We start from the raw sequence: 22,870 nt of genomic DNA, 5'->3' as shown, positions 1-22,870 counted from the left end.
ATCCTGCCATCAACAATGAGCATGTTAAAAGTTTAGTCCAACTTACATCAGTAATATAACTTTCCACATTAAACGGCTTTCTAAACCGAGTGCCCAGGATGTAATGTGGAGCGCAGCCACCGCCATAGTAGCGGTGATCCAACACAAGTCCTTCACGCAAATTTGTTAACAGATTCAATCTGAAAGAAATGTAAAAAGTCAGGTAAAAGATAAAAATTTGTGGGAAAAAAAGTTTGTGTAACTTGTTCCAATAAATATTGTACCACTGCAAGTATAAAGGCCCGTACACACGATCGGACTTTTTGACAACAAACATGCAAATTAGCGGTTTTGGAGCAACATCCGACCGTGTGTACGCTCCATCGGACAAACTTTTTCGGTTTTCATCTGACTTTTGTTGGCTGTGCGAACGAACAAACTTTCTGGCAACAAAAGTCCGATGGAGCAAAGCCTGATCGTGTGTACAGAAAACCATCGGACTTTTGTACAAAGTGCAAACAGGCATGCTCAGAACCAATGCAAAAGATCAGACAACAATTCAGAAGTTGACCAAAGGTGGCGGTAAAGAGCAGAAAAACCACATGATTTGGTGAAAGTTGGCTGAAAAAGTCCTGCCGTGTGTATGCAATACAAGTTCTCAGCCGACGCCCTTTGTACAAAAATCCAAGGGAAAGTTTGTACAAAGTCCTATCGTGTGTATGAGGCTTTACACACAGCAGGACTTTTTCAGCCAACTTTCACCAAATCATGTGGTTTTTCTGCTCTTTACCGCCACCTTTGGTCAACTTCTGTATTGTTGTCTGATCTTTTGCATTGGTTCTGAGCACGCTTGTTTGTACTTTGTACAAAAGTCCTATGGTTTTCTGTACACACGATCCGACTTTGCTCAATCGGACTTTTGTTGCCAGAAAGTTTGTCCGTTCGCACAGCCAACAAAAGTCAGACGAAAACCAAAAAAGTTTGTCCGATGGAGCGTACACACGGTCGGATGTTGCTCCAAAACAGCTAATTTGCATGTTTGTTGTCAAAAATTCTGAGCACATGACAGGCCAGAACCAGGTCTGGTTGGATGTTTAGGTATTGGCCTTCTCGGAGCCAATCAATGTGAGTGCCGGGGCCCGCTGAGGCGTCTGGGAAGGGGTACTTAAGGGGTGTGGGTCACATCTTAGGGAGAGGAGTTCGTGAGACCCGTGGGGTCTGGTCTGGTTCCAGGACCAGGGTAGCCCCATAAGGGGTCCCGGTCATGGGGTGTTCGACATCCCGCAACATGTTCCTGTTGATGGCCCCTGATAGACCTGCCTGGTCTGGGGCAGGGATCCGTCTGTTCCAAAGTCTTGGACCCGGCTGGTCCGAGGCGCAGTAACTGAGGGAGGATTCAAGGTGTCCGGGTGTGCTCTCGGCTTGGAGGGACACCACAGCTCGTGGAAGTGACCGGGGGAGGACTCTTCGGAGGAGGGCCGGCAAGTGGCATCCTGGGAAGTGCCTGGTTACTGAGTTGGGAAGGACATTGATGAATCCACACTTTTCCAGTACCATTGAGGAGACGGGAAACGTTCCTGGTACAGAGGAAAAAGGGTTCCTGTTCACCCTTAGTTGATTGTTCAAGTTTTGAGTCAACGTGCTGACTGCCATAATCTCTGGTTAGAGATCTGTTCGGCCTTGGAGTACCCAGCTGCGAGTGGCTACTCTCTGGGTGGAAATAGAGACTTTGCTAGACCTGCAGTTCAAGGTGCCTAAGTTCATCACCCATGCCCTCTGTTCCCTAAGAGACTGTGTTATTGAAGTTATTGCTGAAAATTAAAACATTTTAAAGAGGACTTCATCTGTGTCAGTGTTCAAGTCGTTGGGTATCAACCCTGGGAACCCCTAGACGTGGAAGAGCAGGCTGAGAGAAGGTAACTGGTAAGCCCAATAAGTCAAGGCCGCACAGCAAAGGTTGTGGTCGCTACACTCGTGCAACTTATAACATCCAAGTGAAAGATATGACACCAACACATTTGGTGTTGAGGCCAAATAATTACATTTTAGTCTCATCCGACCACCTTAAATGTGCCTTGAAGATTCTGAGGCCACTTGGAAAAAGGTGTTTCCGGTCAGATGAGACTAAAATTTACATATTTGGCCCAAACTACATTTCTGGTGGAAATCCAATGCAGCACATCATCCAAATAACTCCATTCCTACAGTAAAGCATGGAGGAGGTAATATCCTGTTATGGTGGTGTTTCTCTGCAGCAGGGACTGGAGCACTTATCAGGATAGAAGAAAAATAGATGGGGCAAAATTCCATCAAATTCTTGAGGACAATCTGCTGCCCTCTGCCAGAAAGTTGTCAATGGGAAGAAGGCCTACCTTCCAACATGACAATGGTCCAAATCACACAGCAACAATGACCACACAGTGGTTGAAGGAGAAAAAGGTGAATGTCCTTGCATGGCCTAGTCAGAGCCCAGACTTAAACAACGTCATGCTGAGATTTGAGGTCCCAGAACAAAGACAGAAAGACAGGAGATCCCAGAGAAGACAGAAAAAAAAACGGGTTCATGGGACAGTGTACCGACACTCACTTGGGTTCTATGAGCCCAATCATGGTGGGTTTTATCAGAAATACCTACCCGGACGCCAAGTTTTCAATGGCCCAGTACTGCTCCATCCTATCTGTACATGGACTTCGGATAGACTTACAGTCCTTCTCATCAGAAGAATCTCCACAGTCGTCATCTCCATTACACTTCAGCCGTCGAGGGATACACTTTCCTGGAGTATATAACAAAATATCAATAGTCAGGGCACAGCGACATCTATTTTTGAGCAGTGCCAATGAGTGATTGAAATCTCATGCCAGCGGTCTATTGCTATGATTTGTTTGTCACTTGGCACATCAATCTCACATAGGCGGACAATGCTGAAGTTTAGCAACATCTCAGAATGTGTTTAGTGATCAGCATTCTCCACATAGCTAAAAGGGATGACGTCCCAAATGGTGATAGTAAGCAAGCCTTGTGTCTGGAGGCAAGCCTTATTATACGAGGAGGTTCCCCGACCTGCCCATGGACAGAATTCTACTAGTAAGTAAGATAATACGCTAATGATACATCAAGTTTCTCATTGTCAGAAACACATTCCCATATATATATATATATATAATGAGGTTCCAGACTGTCGCCCTGCCTGCCAGTGCAATCCGGATTCAGTAACTCAATCCCATATACTGTATAATAAGGTTCCAGACTGCTGCCCTGCATGCCAGAGCAATCTGTCGATCAGCATTCAGTAGCACATTCTCATAGACGTATAATAAGGTTTCAGACCTTCACCCTGCCTGCCAAATCTGGCCAAGTCTTCACCGGAACTGTACTTGCCCTGTTTGTGCAATTTTCATGAAGAAACATTGGAAGGGTCACAGCACTAAACACTATCCATTGGACTGCTGCCCATTTCTCTGCCCTTTTTATATGCCTAAAGAATAAGGAGATACCAAAAGTTTGTGGACACCTGACCATTACATCTGTATGAACCTGTTGGAAATCCCATTTCAAAACAATACACAGTAATATGGAGTTGGCCCTCACCTTTGCAAGTATAACAGCCTTCTGCGAAGGCTATTTATAAGACTTTGGAGCACATTTGTGGGAATTTGTGCCCATTTAGCCAAAAACAACATTTGTGACTTCAGGATCTGATGAGAAGATATGGCTCACAATTGGCATTCCAATTCATCTCAAAGATGTTCAGTAGAGTTGAAGTCAGGTACTGATTTTGGATGAGAAGATATGGCTCACAACTGGTGCTCCAATTCATCTCAAAGGTGTTCCGTGGGTTTGTGCTCAGGGCTCACTATTGGTCACTTGAGTTCCTGGCTGGCTTTGTACACTGGGGGACTGTCATGCTAGAACATTTACTGGTTCCAACCTGTTGCCACAAGGTTGAAATTGTAAAAAATGTCCCCAACTTTAAAATATAAAACCACCCCACTGTGCCCCCTGCATCCTCCAATATCTCTTTGTCACTACTTTGTACCCCCTCTCCATAACTGGACCCCTTTACATTACACAGCCTCCCCTGCACCTCTGGACCCCTTTACATCACACAGCACCCTGCACCTCTGGACCCCTTTACATCATGCAACCCCCTGCACCTCTGGACCCCTTTACATCACACAGTACCTTGCACCTTTGAACCACTTTACATCACGCAACCCCCTGCACCTCTGGACCCCTTTACATTACACAGCACCCAGCACCTCTGGACCCCTTTACATTACACAACCCCCTTAGCATGTTAAACAGTCACCCCCGCCTGCCCCTATACAAAGACTGTTATGCCAATAGGGGTTGCCCCCAAAAATATGGTAAGGTCTGGTCCAAATGGCTGGCAGATCCCTCCACAGCTTCTGACTTGCCCCCTTCTTAAATCTTAAACCTGACACCCTCACCCTATGAATAAGAATTTGTGATGGTAAATGTGCTCTCTGTTTGGTGATAGACGTTCTAGCCCCATGGCGCCATATTACCCTTGCATGCCACAGGCTGGGACCATCGTGAGATCCCGAGCTCACTGATATATTACAAGTAATTGATTGCCTCATCTTATGTCTTTGCGGGCACCAAAGCCCATTATTGTCATGACCAATGTGTGATGCCTTTTTTTTTTCTTCTTTTCTTTCTCTCTTCTTGTTAGTTTTGGTTTTGTTAGTTGTCTTTGTGTTTTGCTGTTAAATGTTACAAAACTCAATAAACAGATTTTCAAAAAAAAATTAAATAAAATAAAAAAAACAGTCACCCCCCCTCCCTCCAGCATGTTACACAGTCGTCTACCCCCCCCCCCCCCCCCGGGATCCCTGCATGTTTCACAGCTCTGCCCCTTCCTTCCTTACTTACACACAGGGGGAGACACACCAGCGCTGAACAGAGGTTGGGAACTGCTGGAGTTAATTCTTCATATTAACAATGCTAATGATTGGTTGCTAGGACCACCTAGCAATTAATCACCTGCTAGTTGACTAGTTGACTCCAGAATTTCCCGTCTTCTATTCTGTGCTACCCCACTGTCTCTTTCTCCCGCCCCTGCTGTACAGGAGTGTCTTTTTTTTTCCTCTCTACGGTCATTTTCAAGTCAATCAGAAAAGCAGGAGTCAGCAAGATTGTTGCCTTTCTATACCCAAGTCTGGCCACCACTTCTTTACTGGAGTAATGTCACTCACAAGGCGGGAGGACAGCACATTGGCTCTAAGGGAGTTTTAAGTTACTGGGGTTTGCATCACATAGATAAACTCTTAGTTTAAACCATTTAAAGCCTCCTAAGAGACCATTGGCCAAAAGTCCTTCTCTCCCTCCCTCACTAAACCCAATTCAACTGGCTACCCATGTACTACTGGAAGCAAAACAAACAATTGCTAAAACTTGGTAGAAACAATTTATTGACGTTAAATGGTATGTTGGCTTATTCTTCATCAATGATAGGCTTGTGTGTGGTCCCTGCGACCTCTGCTGTGTCTGGCAGTGTCTTCTTGCTGAGCCACCTGTATTCCTGCACAGCCCCAGGACAATTCCTTGAATGATTTTTTCCTTGAACCTTGTTTCTCCTGAACCTTGAACCCTTGATCCCAACCTGCAACCACTTGTTACCGACTTTTGGCTTGTTTACTGACTAGGCTTTTTCTTGATTCCTACCTGCTATATCTGCTGCCGAACCCAGGCTCACCTCCTGGTACTAACCTCTAACCACCACAACCTGGTACTTACATGCAGCGAATCCCATCTCCACCTTCAGGAGCTCTGGTGAACACTGGTTAGTGCTTAGACTACCTACATCAGATAGCTACTGACCCCTGATCATGACAACGGGTCCAAACCAAACACTAAACAGTGATTAAGGTATAGAAGAGGTAGAGCAGAACAACTAGGCCAGCTAATACCAGGAGGTTGTTGCATAGTGTAACAGTCCCTGTCCCTGCCAGAAGGGGTCGATCTTCCAAAACTAACCTGGTAGGGCACTGCCATTTATTAACACTGCCCTCAACCAAGATGGCCATGGAAGGTCACTGGAAGTTGCAGCTTCCATTTGGACAGCTGTCTCTCCTGTGGCACCTATGGAGGCTGCAAGGCAACTTCATCCCTGTCATGGTTATGCAGTAATCTTCTTCTGTCTGCTTACCTATCCTCATGTGTTCAGACTAAGAGGCCAGCCACTTCCACCTGGTGGTTTTTATAACCTCTCCTCTAAGTATGGCTCCACCCCAGGCCCTATCAGGGAACCCTATATTAACCTGTGCACTGCAAGCCAGCGGTGCTGATCAACCATTGTGTATTCACTGTGTGTTTGGCTTCCTGTTTCCTGCTTGCCGTGTGCTCTACGTTTGTCTCTGTTACCGACCTTGGAGTGTTCAACTATTCCTGTCTACTTGTTACCTTGACCTTTTGGCGTGTCCCCAACCATCCCTGTCTACCTGTGATCCTGAACCTTTGGCGTGTACTCTGTTGTTCCTGTCTGCTAGTTGCCCTGACCTCTGCCTTATCCCTTTACTATCCTTGTTGTTTCAGCCTGCTGTTTCCTTCTCCTGTAGTCTACCGTGAGCGTGAGCTGTGAGACCCTAGGGGCCGCGACCTGGAGCCAGACTGCAGCAAAGTCCATCCTCACCACTGGAGGCTCTGGTGAACACCTGCTGGTTTTTAGACTCCGCTCCCTTCGGAATGTATGCTCTAGCTCCCACTGGGATCTGTGTTAGTTATTCAGTAGACCTCCTTCCTGAATCTCCCTGGGTACAATCCACAGCAGTCAGTCCTAGGGTCCACTATCTTAGCGGTGCACTTCCGATTCCTATGGAGTGTATCTGTCACCTGCTCTCAGGTGACCTGACAATCCCCTAGGTCTCTACTCCATCCCTGAGTGACAAAGTGCTACCTGCTGGGTGGAGAAGAACTACACCTACCAACAAACTCACTAGCATACTTATTCATAAAATTTACAACAGATCCAATACACCCACCCACACAGCACTCTCACCTGTTAAACTAAATTCCCTAAACTATATCAGTTTGGTAGGGCTCTTCGGGAGACTTTGATGCCTTCTCTTTTAGACATGTGCATGACAATAAAATTAGTTTTGTTTAGTTTGGTTTTGATTCGTTAATCTAGTTATTTTGTTTAGTTAAATTTAGTTGATTTGTTCAATTCATATTTGGAATTGATATTCAGGATTTTTCTAATTTTCTTCGAATTTACAGATTTTTTTTTTTTTCCAATTCTAATGTGGAAAAGTGAACAAACAAAAGAAAACTCTTCATCAAATGATTACAATGACTCTTTAAATCACCATCGGCTTAACAAAAACAGCATTATTTTAAAATGGTACTCTAATAAACACACAGTCTTTGATTTGAGCAATATGTGTACAGTTAAAATTCGCCTGGAGTTCGATGTAAAATTTGATTTGAATTTCAGTCCAAATTTCCAAATTTTGTTTCGTTATTCGGAGCATTTGGCAAAATTTGTTTATATTGTAATACGGGTATTCGGATATATCCGAATCTCCAAATAACAAAAAAAATCATCTGAATATTAATTTGGAACGAAACCAACTGCACGTCTATTCTCTTTCCCTTCCACCCAACATCCCTCTACCTTGTCCCTAAAACCCTACCTAACTGTTCCTTCTACTCTGCAAAAGTATTTCCTATCTCTTCTTTCAAGTTCCAAGTTAGTATAATACCTTTTGATTATACTTATATAGTTGTACTCTTTTGAACAAATTGGGTCAATTTGTTTTAAATGGACATCAAAACTTAGAGTTGAGACTGCCTATACTAAGGCTAAGGTTTTCCTGCATACAGGTGACATGATCTCTCCAATTTTTAAACACAAGAAGAAATATATATATGACTCTAACCCAATTATCTACTATTGTCTGTGGTACATGCTTATTATGACTACATGTTACTTTAATGTAATTTTATTGAAATGCAATCAAAATTCATTGGAAGTAAACGGTTTATATGACCTGAGTAGGTGAATGTGAGTGATTCTGTAGTGTTTTGGTGGGAGACGGGCCTCTGTAAATATGGTCCTTAAAGGGGTTGTAAAGTTTCATTTTTTAATTTCTACATAGGTTCCTTTAAGCTAGTGCATTGTTGGTTCACTTACCTTTTCCTTCGATTTCCCTTCTAAATGTTTTTTTTCTTTGTCTGAATATCTCACTTCCTGTTTCTCCTCAGTAAACTTCACACCATCATCCGAGCGGTGGTTAGTCAGCCAGAACAGCTTACTGAACAGCTTACTGAGGAGGAACAGGAAGTGAGAAATTCAGACAAAGAAAACAAAGAAAAAAAAACATTTAGAAGGGAAATCAAAGGAAAAGATAAGTGAACCAAGAATGCACTAGCTTAAAGGAACCTATTTAGAAAAAAAAAAAAAACGAACCTTTACAACCCCTTTAACATATTTAAATTATTTAAATTTGATTTAAAAAAAAAAAAAGTTGTGTTAACTGTCAAAGACCATCATTCAGAAAACAATTAGGGCAGAACGGGGCTCTGGGAAAGGTATCAACTTTGGCCTTCCCCATCCCTTCAAATGACAATGACTAGGATAGCAATAGGCACAGAGAAAAAGCTTTCTTCATTTGCAAAGTGCGTACTGTCGTGCCTCGTCACCAACTGTACATCCTTCTTTCTGTAGAGACAGTCAGGTGAGGTGCACATCTTTTACCAATTCTGCAATCTCTCTGGTTTACTGTGGCCGCATAAGGGTTGAAGTTGGGTCTCTTGGACATCAAACAGGTCCTAGGCTCCTGTCTAGGTTGCCTCATGGATACATAATCTGGGAGCAGCTGCTTTTCTCTGTTTGCCTCATGGATGATCTTGCTCTGCCCTCATTATAACACACCCTACAAAATGCAATTGAAGGGCACCAAATGATAGTATGTGTTGGCCAGCACATGGACAATAGGAGGTCCGTCCTATAAGGATGGATTGGCTAACACTTTAAACCTCTTTATGAAGACATCTTTCAGGAAAAATAAGTGCACAGCTTTTTGGTCCCTCAGGTCTCTGGGAAAGGTAGAAACTTTGGCCTTCCCATCCTTTTGAAGGACAATGACTAGGATTGCAACAGGGCACAGAGAAGAAGCTTCTTTATTTGCATAGTCTGTACTGCAATGTCTCTTCTACAACAGTACATCCTTCTTTCTGAAGAGACAGGCAGGTGCACAATTTTGACCAATTCTGCTATCCCTCTGGTTTCTTGCAGCCACACAGGGCTGGACTGGGACAGAAATTTGGCCCTGGACTTCATCCAGACCAGCCCACTTACATTTTGAGTGTCCCATCAGCACCCCCTTACATCAGAGTGTCCCATTACCAGCCCCCTTACAACAGAGTGTCCCATCAGCACCCCCTTACATCAGAGTGTCCCATGAGCAGCCCCCTTACATCAGAGTGTCCCATCAGCAGCCCTTTACATCAGAGTGTCCCATCGGCACCCCCTTACATCAGAGTGTCCCATCGGCAGCCCCCTTACATCAGAGTGTCCCATCATCACCCCCTTACATCAGAGTGTCCCATTACCAGCCCCCTTACAACAGAGTGTCCCATCAGCACCCCCTTACATCAGAGTGTCCCATGAGCAGCCCCCTTACATCAGAGTGTCCCATCAGCAGCCCTTTACATCAGAGTGTCCCATCGGCACCCCCTTACATCAGAGTGTCCCATCGGCAGCCCCCTTACATCAGAGTATCCCATCATCACCCTCTTACATCAGAGTGTCCCATCAGCAGCCCCCTTACATCAGAGTGTCCCATCAGCACCCTCTTACATCAGAGTGTCCCATCAGCAGCCCCCTTACATCAGAGTGTCCTATCACCAGCCTCTTTACATCAGAGTGTCCTATCACCAGCCCCCTTACATCAGAGTGGCCCACTGAGTCATCGGCCCACCGGGAAACTCCCGGTAGTCCCGATGGCCAGTACATGCCTGCAGCCACATGAAAGATTAAGTTGGGTCTCTTGGACACCAACCTAGGCTCCTGTCTAGGTTGCCTCGTGTATGATCCTGCTCTGCTTTCATCATAACACACCCTACACAATGTAATTGAAGGGCACCAAAGCATAGTATGTGCTGGCCAGTACCTAGACTATAGCAGGTCCTCCCCTATATGGATGGATTGGCTAACACTTTTTACCTCTTTATGAAGATATCTTTGAGGAAGAATAAGTGAGGAGTTTTTTGGTCCCTCATGCTTAGTTCAGAATAATCGTGATTGGTCAGACACACCAAATAGATTCTCACCAGACCCCGCACACTGGAAGCCTTCACATCTCTTGTTGTTCCTGCAAAGGCACTTTTAACCTCTTTATGAAGACATCTTTGAGGAAGAATAAATGAACAGCTTTTTGGTCCCTCAGGTCTGAATTCTTAGGTGTACAGTATAATGGTGATTGGTCAGAAACATTAAATAGATTCTTACCAGACCCCACACACTGGAAGCCTTCACATCTCTTGTTGTTCCTGCAAAGGCTGCTGGTCACACATGACTCCTCCTCACGGTCTATGATGTCACATCGCTCACCACGGAACTGTGGCACTTGGGTCATTTGAGTAAATCGATACTGTGCAAATTGAAAACATTATCAGAAGAGTGTACTTTTCCATTGCCCATGCCTTTAAAAATAATCCTTGAATAGTGTATCTGGATATTATAGTATGAATAAGGCTTCTACCTGTTGGCATAGGTAGGGGGAATTTATTAAAGTGTATCTAAGTCTGAAACCTTTTTTTTTTTTTTTTTTTTTATTAGAGTAGCAAATGGTTAGAACCTGGAAGTGAAATCCCCCAAATGAGAATACAGGCTGATGTATAAAACACAGATTTTCCATTCCGTACATATTCTAGGATAGGGTAGAAACCCAGTTACCAAGATGTGACATTGATAAAGGATTTTGCAGTTCTTTCCATTTACCGTATACATAACCCCTCTTCCATTTCCTGGTGCAGTACACTCCTAAGGAGCCACTGGTGAATTTGGTCCTATTTCCCCCCTCTAGGGTGCACACAGCCAGGCACACCGCATTTTTCTTAATTCTTCCTCTGGCTCAAAAAACAGTCTGGGGCTTTTATTGGAACAATTAACTTGGACAGGGGTAGAGAACATGGGATACCCCGGCAAACTGCAACTGAACAATTTGCCCTTGTACACACGGTCGGACATTCTGCCAACCAAATCCGTTGGATTTTGTCCGACGGATTGTGTCCGAAACTGTTGCATACACACGGTCGGACCAAGTTGTCGGAAAATCCGATCGTTCAGAACGTGAGGACGTTATTTCGTTACGACTGGACTACATTCACGCTAGTAGCCAATAGCTTTGATGTAGGAATTTGATCTGAGCATGCGTGGCACTTTGTCCGATCGGAAATTCTCTACACATGATCGGAATATGTCCGATCGGACCAGTTTGTTGGAAAATATTTCCAACAAGTTGGAAAATTGGGTCCGACGGATATTCCGACGGAAACAGTCCGATGCATACCACACACAGTCGGATTATCTGACAAAACGGTCCGATAGGACACATTCCGTTGGAATCTCCGATCGTATGTACAAGGTCTTTGAGGACTCAAATTCTGGCTGGACTTCTCAAACTTCTGACTGCAATTCTAGTTGCACTGGATTCCTAAATCTGCTGGTGACTTGTACTCCCTCAGGAGTTTAAAAGCTACATACGATCATTTCCCTTCAGCATTGGGGGGACATTTACTCACTTAGGCACAGGATCACCGGTTGCCTCCTGCTGATATCCACCGGCACCAGGCTCTTCCTAGTGTGGGAGATGTAGACTTACACCACCACAGAACACTTGGACTCTTTCCCACCAACTTCCTCCTGACCCAACTCAATCCCTGGACAATGGATCTGCGAAAAAGCCCCCCAAGCTAAGCCTAGCTGTTACCTCAATGTCTACTTTAAAGCTATCTCTCTGCTGCCCAGGCCTTAGACTCAGGGCCGTCTTTAATATAGATTGGACCCTGGGCAAAATTTTTCTTGGGGCCCCCCCATGCAATTTCCCTCTCCACCTACTCTGAGACATACAATAAATAGCAGCTAGACCTAAAATCAGTTTTCTGTATTAGATCAGGCAGCAATTGCGATTGGTTGCCAGCAGTTACAGCATAGCATTACTGCTTACTGACTAGTTGCTAGAGGTTACAGCACACGTTAAGGCTCACTGATTAGTTGCTAGAGGTTACAGCACATCCCCTCCTCACAGCAGGGGAGCATGATATACATAGGAATGCCACCTTTATTTACATATCAATGCCGCAAGCCGCAGCTATTTATTTAGTATTGTCGCCGCTATTTACATATGAATGCCGGTTATTTATATGTAAACACAGGGTCTGCAGGTGAGTCACTTGCACACAACAATAGGGCAGAGCTGGGCAGCATTAGTACCAGCACTTCACACAGATATTAGGACACAGCACAGGAATAAAACTTCAAGGAACAAGGGAACTTAAATCTGGATAGTTGGCAAGTAAGAGGCAGCTGTTTTGGGCCCCACAACAATGACAGGACCCAGGGCAGCTGCCCCTTTTGCCCTGCCTTAAAGACGGCCCTGCTTAGACTATTTATGCACTCTCACACCACCTTCTGGGCGCACCTCCCAATAAATTGGTTGGAGTTCTATAAATATTCAGGTTGCCTGTTCTGCTCTTCCTTCCACTATACCAGTGATGGCGAACCTTGGCACCCCAGATGTTTTGGAACTACATTTCCCATGATGCTCCAGTACACTGCAGAGTGCAAGAGCATCATGGGAAATGTAGTTCCAAAACATCTGGGGTGCCAAGGTTCGCCATCACTGCACTATACTTACAGAATCCTCTAGAAGGCAATGGAAAGCAGCAGAGCATCAGCCTGTGAAACACTAAGCTGTCCCACATAATCAACCTCTGCTCCACTGAATGCAGGGGTGAAAAATCAAAATGTACCTAGCAGCATGCCCTAAACTAGGAGGGCACTGCACTGGTCTGTTTTCCCATAATTGTCAGCATGAGGTGCTGGTTCTAAGCACATCTCCTCCTTGCTAGCATGTATGACACACCAAGAAAAAAGAAGGCCCCACTTCAAACTTATTTGCACCTTATTGAGTTATTAAAAAAAATATTATTGAGCCGATGGCCATGCCCAGGGCTGGGACAAGGGGTGCTCTGGGCATTGTGGTATCATGTGAGGTGGGGGGGCATCATGAGGAGATTGGAGGGAGAGGATTTGTGTTGAGTGGGGACATTTTGAGTGCAGCACAGGGTAAGAATTTTTCTAGGAGGGGAAATTTGGGTGTGTGCGCTAGGAAAGGGCATTTGGGGGGTGATTTGTGTTGGGGGAGGGGGTGTCGGAAGAAGATTTGTGATAGGAGGGGGGATTTTAGGTGTTTACTCTAGAAGAGGTGACTTGTTAGAGAGGGGAAGAGGAATGGTGTTAGGTGGGGGATTTATGCTAGTAAGGATGATCAGAGCGTATTTGTGCTAGGAGGGGAAATGTAGGGGGGGGGGGGATTTGTGCTGGGTGGGAGGTTTTGGAGTGGGAGGGGAGGATGTGTACTCGGGGGTGGGGGGGAGGGGGGTTGAGGAATTGTGCTCATTATTTATAATGATAATGGAGCAGCAGATGTGTCGAATAATGTGCCCACCCCCAATGGAGAATTTAGTAAATTGTGTGGAGTGTTCTCTGGAGCTTAAATTTACACCAAACTTGGACTCTAAAGCCTCGTACCCACAATCAGATTATCCGACGGGGATTGTGTGATGGCAGGCTGTTGTTTGTATGCTCCATCGGACAATTGTTGTCAGATTTTCCAGACAAATGTGGGGAAGCATGTGTAGCAAATGTGTAGCATGCTTTAAAATTGTCTGCCAACAATTGTGGATTGTCGGATTTTCCGATCGTGTGTACACAAGTCCGTCGGACAAAACTCCAAAGTACAAACACGCATGCTCAGAAGCAATGCTCACCATAACACAACATTAGCAGAAGTTACCCAAAGGGTGGTGCTAAAGAGCTGGAAAATCACGCAGTTTCGTGTTCGTTGGCCGACAATTCTTTGCCATTTGTATGCAATACAAGTTCCTGGCCAACACCCCTCAGACAAAAGTCCTACGCTTTGTCCAATGAAAATCTGATCATGTGTACCAGGCTTAAGAAGTGTGAGTACTCTGTTTAAGCCTCCCTGACAAACATTCAGTACTTACTCTTTTTTTCATACATGGGTCACACCCGCTCCAAGACGACCAGCTGCTCATCACACAGTCTATAGGAGTTGGCTCGTTTGCCACCGATCTCGCCCACCGCTTCTTCGTAAGACCATTGTTGGCTTCACTTCCTTGTAGCTCGCAACTACATGTGTAGAAAATACCAATATAATAGTAACTCTTGTTTGAGAACTGTTACTTTCAGACAATAAATAACCAACAGCAAGGTCTATGGTTGTATATCTCTTGAATGCTACCAATGTATGTCCAGAAGCCCAAAAACAAACAAGTCATAAACTCACCTTGCCAGTGGCCTTTATCTCTCACCAACCCCTGGTTTGCAGAGTTAATCTCTAAGCCCTTGTACACACAGTCGGAGATTCCGACGGAATGTGTCCGATCGGACCGTTTTGTGGGATATTCCGACTGTGTGTGGTCTGCATCGGACTGTTTCCGTCGGAGTATCCGATCAGACAAAGTGCCACGTATGCTCAGATAAAATTCCTACACCAAAGCTATTGGCTACTAGCCTGAACGTAGTCCAGTCGTAACGAAATAACGTCTTAACGTCAGATTTTCCGACAACTTTGTCCGACCGTGTGTATACAACAGTTTCGGACAAAATCCGTCGGACAAAATCCGACGGATTTGGTTGTCGGAATCTCCGACCGTGTGTACAAGGGCTAACATATAGAAAGAAAAGGAGGGAGCACCGACCTCGTGCATTACCAAAGATAAAATGTATTTATAAAATATAACAAGAATAATAATACTCCCAAACGAGCGTTAAAACAAGGCTTATCAGTGCTCCAGCAATTACGAACAGTATCTCTCTCTGTTTGGGTACAGTGTCGCACGACTGCGCAATTGTCAGTTAAAGTGACGCAGTGCCATATCGCAAAAAAAAAAAATGGCCTGGTCATTGAGTAGCCAATTCTTCCGGGGTTGAAGTGGTTGAAGCTAATTTTTGCATGTACTTTTTCCTCCTACATATATATACCTACACGTTATATATTTTACCACTGTATTGATGTTATTTGAATTATTTTATCATAATTATATAATTACAATATATTTTTTTTTTTAAATAGCTGTTTATAATCATCATGTACTGTACATTTTCTTTCATGAATTCATTATTATTCATTATTATTTAATTTCAATTGATGCATATTCTCCTGAAGAAGCTGTGTAAATATTTGGCGAAACATGTAAAGTGGAAGCATCATTTTTTTTATTCAATGTGATATATGTAACTGTTGAAAATATCTGTTTTACAAGATGAATTTTATTGACTTCTAATAAATAATGAATGTTTAATTATTAATCCACGCTTCCTGAAGACGTTAACAGCGAAACGTACGTCGGAGCGGTACTCGGTCACGCTTTTCGACGCCACTTCCGGCCCTCTCGTTTGCCGGTCTGTGAGCCTGGAACGCACGCCAATATCGAATGCGGAAGGACCTTTTCGTTTGGTCGGAGAGTGAGTCTTTCGGTCAGAGCGAGCAGCCCCAGTGCCAGGTCAGGCACACAACCATGTAAGGAGCCTTTTGGCTGTCTGTTTTTTATTTATTTTTTATTAAAGTCAGTATTATGCCGCGTACACACGAGCGGACTGTATGGCGTACTTAGTCCGCCGAAACACATTTCAGCGGACAGTCCGCTCGTGTGTGGGCTTCAGCTGACTTTTTCAGCGTGCAGTCCGGCGTACTAAGAATTTCGGTTTTTTCGAAATTCTGTCCGTCGTACTCGCATTTCGGCGGACAATCCGGCCGTGTGTATGCCAGTCCGCCGTACTTTTGAAATGAGCGGACTTTTCCCACCCGGAGGAGCCCGGCTTTCTTCCTCGCCGCCGGCCTCTTCTCCCGACTTCGGGGGTCTTGTCCCCCTCTTCGGTTCTTCTGCCGGGCCACCGCGCCTTCTTATAGCTCTTTTACAGGCGGTGGCCCGGTCTTTTGTCGCCGCCGCCGCCTTCCGTTCTTCTTCTTCTTCTTCTCCTTCTTCTCCTGGAGATGTTGACTCGACGATCTCTCCGGCCACAATGCCAGGGACGCGCTGCGCGGCCACTTATATAGGGACAAGGGGCGGTGTCACATGGCTTTATGTCACATGGGTTGGTCACATGGGTTGATGTTACATGGGGACTATGACATCGTAAGGGGGCGGGGTCACCATGTGACACCAACCCATGTGACATAAAGCCATGTGACACCGCCCCTTGTCCCTATATAAGTGGCCGCGCAGCGCGGCCCTGGCATTGTGGCCGGAGAGATCGTCGAGTCAACATCTCCAGGAGAAGAAGGAGAAGAAGAAGAAGAAGAACGGAAGGCGGCGGCAGCGACAGAAGACCGGGCCACCACCTGTAAAAGAGCTATAAGAAGGCGCGGGGGCCCGGCAGAAGAACCGAAGAGGGGGACAAAACCCCCGAAGTCGGGAGAAGAGGCCGGCGGCGAGGAAGAAAGCCGGACTCCTCCGCTAGCAAAAGAGCTACAAGAAGATAGCGGAGGAGTCCGGCGAGAAGACCCCCGAAGACGGAAGACCCCCGGAGCTGTGCAATAAAGTATTTTATCACGTGTGTTGTGTTTTTTTTTGTACTTTTATTTTACAGGTGAATGGGTAGGGGTACATTGTACCCCATACTCATTCACATAGGGTGGGGGGCCGGTATCCAGGGGGCCCCCTTATTAAAGGGGGCTCCCGGATTCCGATAAGCCCCCCGCCCGCAGACCCCGACAACCAACGGCCAGGGTTGTCGGGAAGAGGCCCTTGTCCTCATCAACATGGGGACAAGGTGCTTTGGGGTGGGGGGGCCGCGCGGCCCCCCCTTCCCCAAGGCACCCCCCATGTTGAGGGCACGCGGCCTGGTACGGCTCAGGAGGGGGGGGCGCTCGCTCGCCCCCCTTTCCTGGCCGGCCGGATAGCGTGCTCGGACAAGGGTCTGTTGTGGACTTGGGGGGGACCCCTACGCTGATTTTTTTCGGCGTTGGGGTTCCCCTTTAAGTCCATACCAGGCGACGGGGCCAGCGACGTCTCCTTCGCGGGCCCCGCCTACCTGGAGACGCGCTCGAAATGAGCGGACTTTCCTCCGCGTGTGTGGGCGAGTCCGTTCATTTCAAAAGTAGGGCGGATAGTACGGCGGACTTAGTACGCCGTATTAGTCCGCTCAAAAAGTGCCGTGTGTGGGCAAGTAGCCCGTTCGGAAATTCCGACGGACAGTCTGGCGTACTTTTCCGCCAGACTAAGTACATCATACAGTTTGACCGTGTGTACGCGGCATTACGCTATGGATCCTTTTGTATTTTTTCATATTTGCCGCTTGAGTCTGTGAAGAGAGATATACCATCTACTATCATTTCCATCAGTATCCATATGAGCAGGCATTATCCTGTACAGGCGTTGTTTGACTTACTTTTTAATTAACCACTTAATAACCGCTCTATAGCCGAATGACGGCTTTAGGGCGGTTTCTTAACTGTGGGAGGCCGTCATATGACGTCCTCCCAGAATTCCGCTCTCGCGCGCCCCCTGGGGCGCGCACTCGAGAGCATCCGTGACCGCCGGGTCCACAGGACCCGGCGCATCACGGATCACGGTAAACGGCCGCTCGTCGCGGCCGTTTACCACGTGATCGCTCCATCAAATGACGGAGTGATCACTTGTAAACAAACCGGCGTCATGTTATGACGCCGGTTCCTCCCTCCCCCTCTCTGTACCGATCGGAACAGCGGAGGGGGAGGAGATCGGTGTCAGCAGCGATGTGGGCTGCATCTGCAGTGCCCACATCGCTGCTCACCGAAAATTAACCCCTCAATTCCCTGCAAATACTCTGCCATTACTCTGCATTACTCTGCAATACCCTGCAATACCCTGCATTACTCTGCATTACTCTGCAATACCCTGCATTACTCTGCATTACTCTGCATTACCCTGCATTACTCTGCATTACTCTGCATTACCCTGCAATACTCTGCATTACCCTGCAATAGTCTGCATTACACTGCAATACTCTGCAATACCCTGCCATTACTCTGCATTACTCTGCATTACTCTGCATTACCCTGCATTACTCTGCAATACCCTGCAATACCCTGCAATACCCTGCAATACCCTGCAACACTCTGCAATGCTCTGCAACACTCTGCAATGCTCTGCAACACCCACCAATACCCTGCAACACTCTGCAATGCTCTGCAAGACCCGCCAATACCGTGCAACACTCTGCAATGCTCTGCAACACCCGCCAATACCCTGCAACACTCTGCAATGCTCTGCAACACTCTGCAATGCTCTGCAACACCCACCAATATCCTGCAACACTCTGCAATGCTCTGCAACACCCGCCAATACCGTGCAACACTCTGTAATGCTCTGCAACACCCTCCAATATCCTGCAATGCTCTGCAACGCAATACTCTGCAACGCCATACTCTGAGATACCCAGCCATACTCTGATATACCCAGCCATACCCAGCCATAGTCGGTGATACCCTGCAATACCCAGCCATAGACACCCCCCCCCCTCCCGCCGCCCTCCGGTGCTTCTACCGACTCGCCAATACTATCAAATCCAGAATCTTTTTTTTTTTTTTTTTCAGGCTTCCCAACTTAGAGGTGAGATGCGGGGTCTTATTGACCCCACATCTCACTGTAAAGAGGACCTGTCATGCCATATTCCTATTACAAGGGATGTTTACATTCCTTGTAATAGGAATAAAAGTGATCAAAAAATTTATTTTTGGGGAAAAAAATGTCAAACTAAAATAAATAAAGTAAAATGAACAATAAAAATTTTTTTTTTTTTTTTAAAGCGCCCCTGTCCCCATGTGCTCGCATGCAGAAGCGAACGCATACGTAAGTCCCGCCCACATATGAAAACGGTGTTCAAACCACACATGTGAGGTATCACTGCGTACGTTGGAGCGAGAGCAATAATTCTAGCCCTAGACCTCCTCTGTAACTCAAAACATATAACCAGTAAAAAAAAAATTAAATCGTCGCCTATGGGGATTTTTAAGTAGCGACGTTTGGCGCCATTCCACGAGCCTGTGCAATTTTGAAGAGTGACATGTTAGGTATCGATTTACTCAGTGTAACTTCATCTTTCACATTATGCAAAAATTGGGCTAACTTTACTGTGTTTTTTTTTTTTTTAAGCACAAAACAGTTTTTTTTCCAAAAAAAAGCATTCGAAAAATTGCTGCACAAATACCGTGCGAGATAAAAAGTTGCAACGACCACCATTGTATTCTCCAGGGTGTTTGCTAAAAAAACATATATAATGTTTTGGGATTCGATGTAATTTTCTAGCAAATAAATGATGATTTTTACATGTAGGAGAGAAATGTCAGAATTGTCCTGGGTGCTCCAGAACGCCTGATGGCGCTCCCTGCATGTTGGGCCTCTGTATGTGGCCGCACTGTGTAAAAGTCTCACACATGTGGTATCGCCGTACACGGGAGTAATAGCAGAATATGTTTTGGGGTGTAATTTGTTGTATGCATATGCTGTGTGAGAAATAAACTGATAATATGACAATTTTGTGAAAAAAAAAAAAAAGTAAAAAAAATCTTGATTTTGCAAAGAATTGTGGGACAAAATGACAACTTCAAAAAACTCATCATGCCTCTTACTAAATACCTTGGAATGTCTTCTTTCCAAAAAGGGGTCATTTGGGGGGTATTTGTACTTTTCTGGCATGTTAGGGTCTCAAGAATTGATATAGGCCGTCAGTACTTCAGGTGTGATCAATTTTCAGATATTGGCGCCATAGCTTTTGGACTCTATAACTTTCACAAAGACCAAATAATATCCACCAATTTGTACTTATTTTTACCAAAGATATGTAGTAGTATAAATTTTGGCCAAAATTTATGAAGAAAAAATTACTAATCTGCTAAATTTTATAACAGAAATGAAGAAAAATTCATTTTTTTACAGAATTTTCTGTATTTTTTCTTTTATAGCACAAAAAATAAAAAACCCAGCGGTGATTAAATACCACCAAAAGAAAGCTCCATTTGTGTGAAAAAAAGGACAAAAATTTCATATAGGTCCAGTGTTGCATGACTGAGTAATTGTCATTCAAAATGTGAGAGCACCGAAAGCTGAAAATTGGTCTGGTTATTAAGGGTGTTTAAGTGCCCAGTGGTCAAGTGGTTAAAGTGGTCAAACGGATCTGGTAAGCAGTTTGGACTTGCATTTTCACAACTGGTGTATTGCTGCGTGTCTGGTGGAGGGAGTCGTAAAGCCTTGTCTTCCGATTTGCTGCTATATCACAATTAATATCTGTTTCCACATTTTGGATCTGCAGAATTTATCTTTGTAGAGACACGTCATTGGGACTTTACATTGTCAACTATTATAATTTTTTTGGTGGTTCACCAATGTTCACTAATATTTCATTGTAATTATTGTCATCAGGGCCGTCTTTAATATTGATTGGACCCTGGGCAAAAATTTTCTTGAGCCCCCCCCCCCCATTCAATTTCACTCCCCCCCGCTCTGAGACATAAAAAAAATAGCAGCTAGACTTAAAATCAGTTTACTATATCAGATCAGGCAGCAATTGTGATTGGTTGCCAGCGGTTACAGCATATCATTACTGCTTACTGACTGGTTGCTATAGGTTACAGCACACATTTCAGCTCACTGATTAGTTGCTAGAGGTTACAGCAAATGATGTCTGCTTGTTAATTGGTTGCTAGAGATTACAGTACAGTATTACTGCTCACTGATTGGTTGCTAGAGGTTACAGCACACCTTCTCCTCACTGCAGGGGGGCATGATACACATATGAATGCTGCCTTTATTTACATATTAATGCAGCTTGCCGCAGCTACTTACTTATGAATGCCCCCACTATTTACATATGAATGCTGGTTATTTACATGTAAACACAGGGTCTGCAGGTGAGTCACCTGTACACAATAGGGCAGATCTGGGCAGCGTTAGGACTAGCATTTCACACTGAGATATTGGGATACAGCACAGGACTAAAACCTCAAGGGACAAGGGAATTTAAACTGGGATAGTTGGCAAGTATGAGGCAGCTGCTTTGGCCCCACAACAATGACAGGGCCCAGGGCAGCTGCCCCTTTTGCCCTGCCTTAAAGATGGCCCCGATTGTCATCATATATGTGCATATTTGTACTCTGGTATTAGTATGTTGTTTTAAGCATCTTTTTCACAGTTATTGTGAATTAGTAGTTTAGAAAATATTTTTTTCAGAGGGGCGTGACCGGAAGTGCTGGGGAGAGGACGCATCTCGGCTGAGCTCCGCCGGCCGGGAGTTAATCCTCATCCATCCGCCGTTCCAAGGCAAGATTCAGGCCGGCGGGCACCTCAGCCTACTCCCCAAGAGTCCCGGGAACGTTTTTATCCCGATATTACTGCTCCGGTCCGGCCGGAGCCCCGCGATTAGGCCCGAGGCCTGCCGCATTGCCTGGATGCCGGCCGCCATCTTGCGGCCTACAGGGACGCCGGAGCCTCCGCGCTCGCGTACCGCGGGCCGCGCGGACAGCGGTGACACGCACCCACCCAGCGGGTGTCGGAGGAGCCCCCCTGAGGCCTGGGAGTGGAATTCGGTGGAGAGGACTGGTGCTGGCAGCCTGCACACTACCACTGAGGACACACTGCAGACTGAGGTAGGCGGTGGCCATCTTGGTACACCCAGTCCACCATTACAGGCCCCTCACACTTCCTAAGGCACTTTCTGCTCCCCCCCTGTACTGCATACCATCCTCCCAGTATATAGAGGCCCTGGAGGGCCTAGTGATGGACATGTGATAACGTACACCTTAACTGGGAGTGCATACGCGGTAGCAGGGAAAATGGCAACGTAATTCCCTAGCACCGCGCCGTCGGAACTTTACACTTGGCTGATAAGGCATATTCATCTAGCATTTCTTGTCACATCTGCCCCAACTACTGAATGCGCTTTTGGGCTGCTGGCGGGTATGTATAATACACCCCGGAACCGTCCCCGCAACAGATCACAGCAGAAATCCTCTCCGGTCCGTGGGAAGGCGAAAGGGAAGGGTAAGATGGCGCCGGAACCGCCGGAACCTGATGACACCACACAGCACTCTGACGATAGCCTGTCACAGTTTCCCTCTAACCTAGCCAGCCCTGTGGACACTAACTCTGATGCTTTGCTACAGAAATTCCGCACCATAGTAAGGGACGAGATCACCTCGGCCTCTCGTAAACTGTCTGCTGAACTGGTGAAGGGTCTTAAGGAGCTAGGCCACCGCACTAATCAGTTGGAGGAACGGATGGACCTAACAACCACGGTACTGGAGGGTCATGAGGAAGAGGTGGAGAAACTGAATGCAGAACTTGTAACACTCCAGGACAAACTTGAGGACTCAGAAAATAGGGCCCGCAGAGGAAATTTGCGTATTCGCGGCCTCCCAGAGACCATTACGGATCTCCAGGGTACAGCTACAGCATTCTTTCAGGAGCTTGCGCCTGATATTCCCACGGAACGCCTGGAATTCGACCGGATCCATAGGTCCCTCGCTCCCAAACCAACTGAGGGCCCCCCCAGAGATGTGATTATAAAATTTCATTTCTACAGAACCAAGGAACGACTTCTCCAGGCGGCCAGGGAATTACCGGACATTACAT

General features: G+C 45.8%; 1 protein-coding gene across 1 annotated transcript in view; it reads right to left on the bottom strand.

The window, feature by feature from the left end:
• LOC143926668 (complement component C8 beta chain-like) overlaps positions 1-22,870 on the bottom strand; it is a 96,015-nt gene that overhangs the window by 59,576 nt on the left and 13,569 nt on the right. The window contains exons 2-5 of the mRNA XM_077450636.1: positions 14,243-14,387; positions 10,461-10,602; positions 2,615-2,756; positions 47-179 (exon numbers count right to left, since the gene is read on the bottom strand). Coding sequence (XP_077306762.1) covers positions 47-179; positions 2,615-2,756; positions 10,461-10,602; positions 14,243-14,387 — 562 coding nt within the window. The remainder of the gene's footprint in view (positions 1-46; positions 180-2,614; positions 2,757-10,460; positions 10,603-14,242; positions 14,388-22,870) is intronic.

The sequence above is a fragment of the Lithobates pipiens genome, unplaced genomic scaffold (assembly GCF_037356315.1).
Source record: "Lithobates pipiens isolate NorthernLeopardFrog02 unplaced genomic scaffold, aLitPip1_a1.2 Scaffold_23, whole genome shotgun sequence".
Lineage (NCBI taxonomy): Eukaryota > Metazoa > Chordata > Amphibia > Anura > Ranidae > Lithobates > Lithobates pipiens.
Note: the sequence above shows the minus strand (reverse complement) of the source record. Positions and strands in the feature narration are given on the sequence as shown.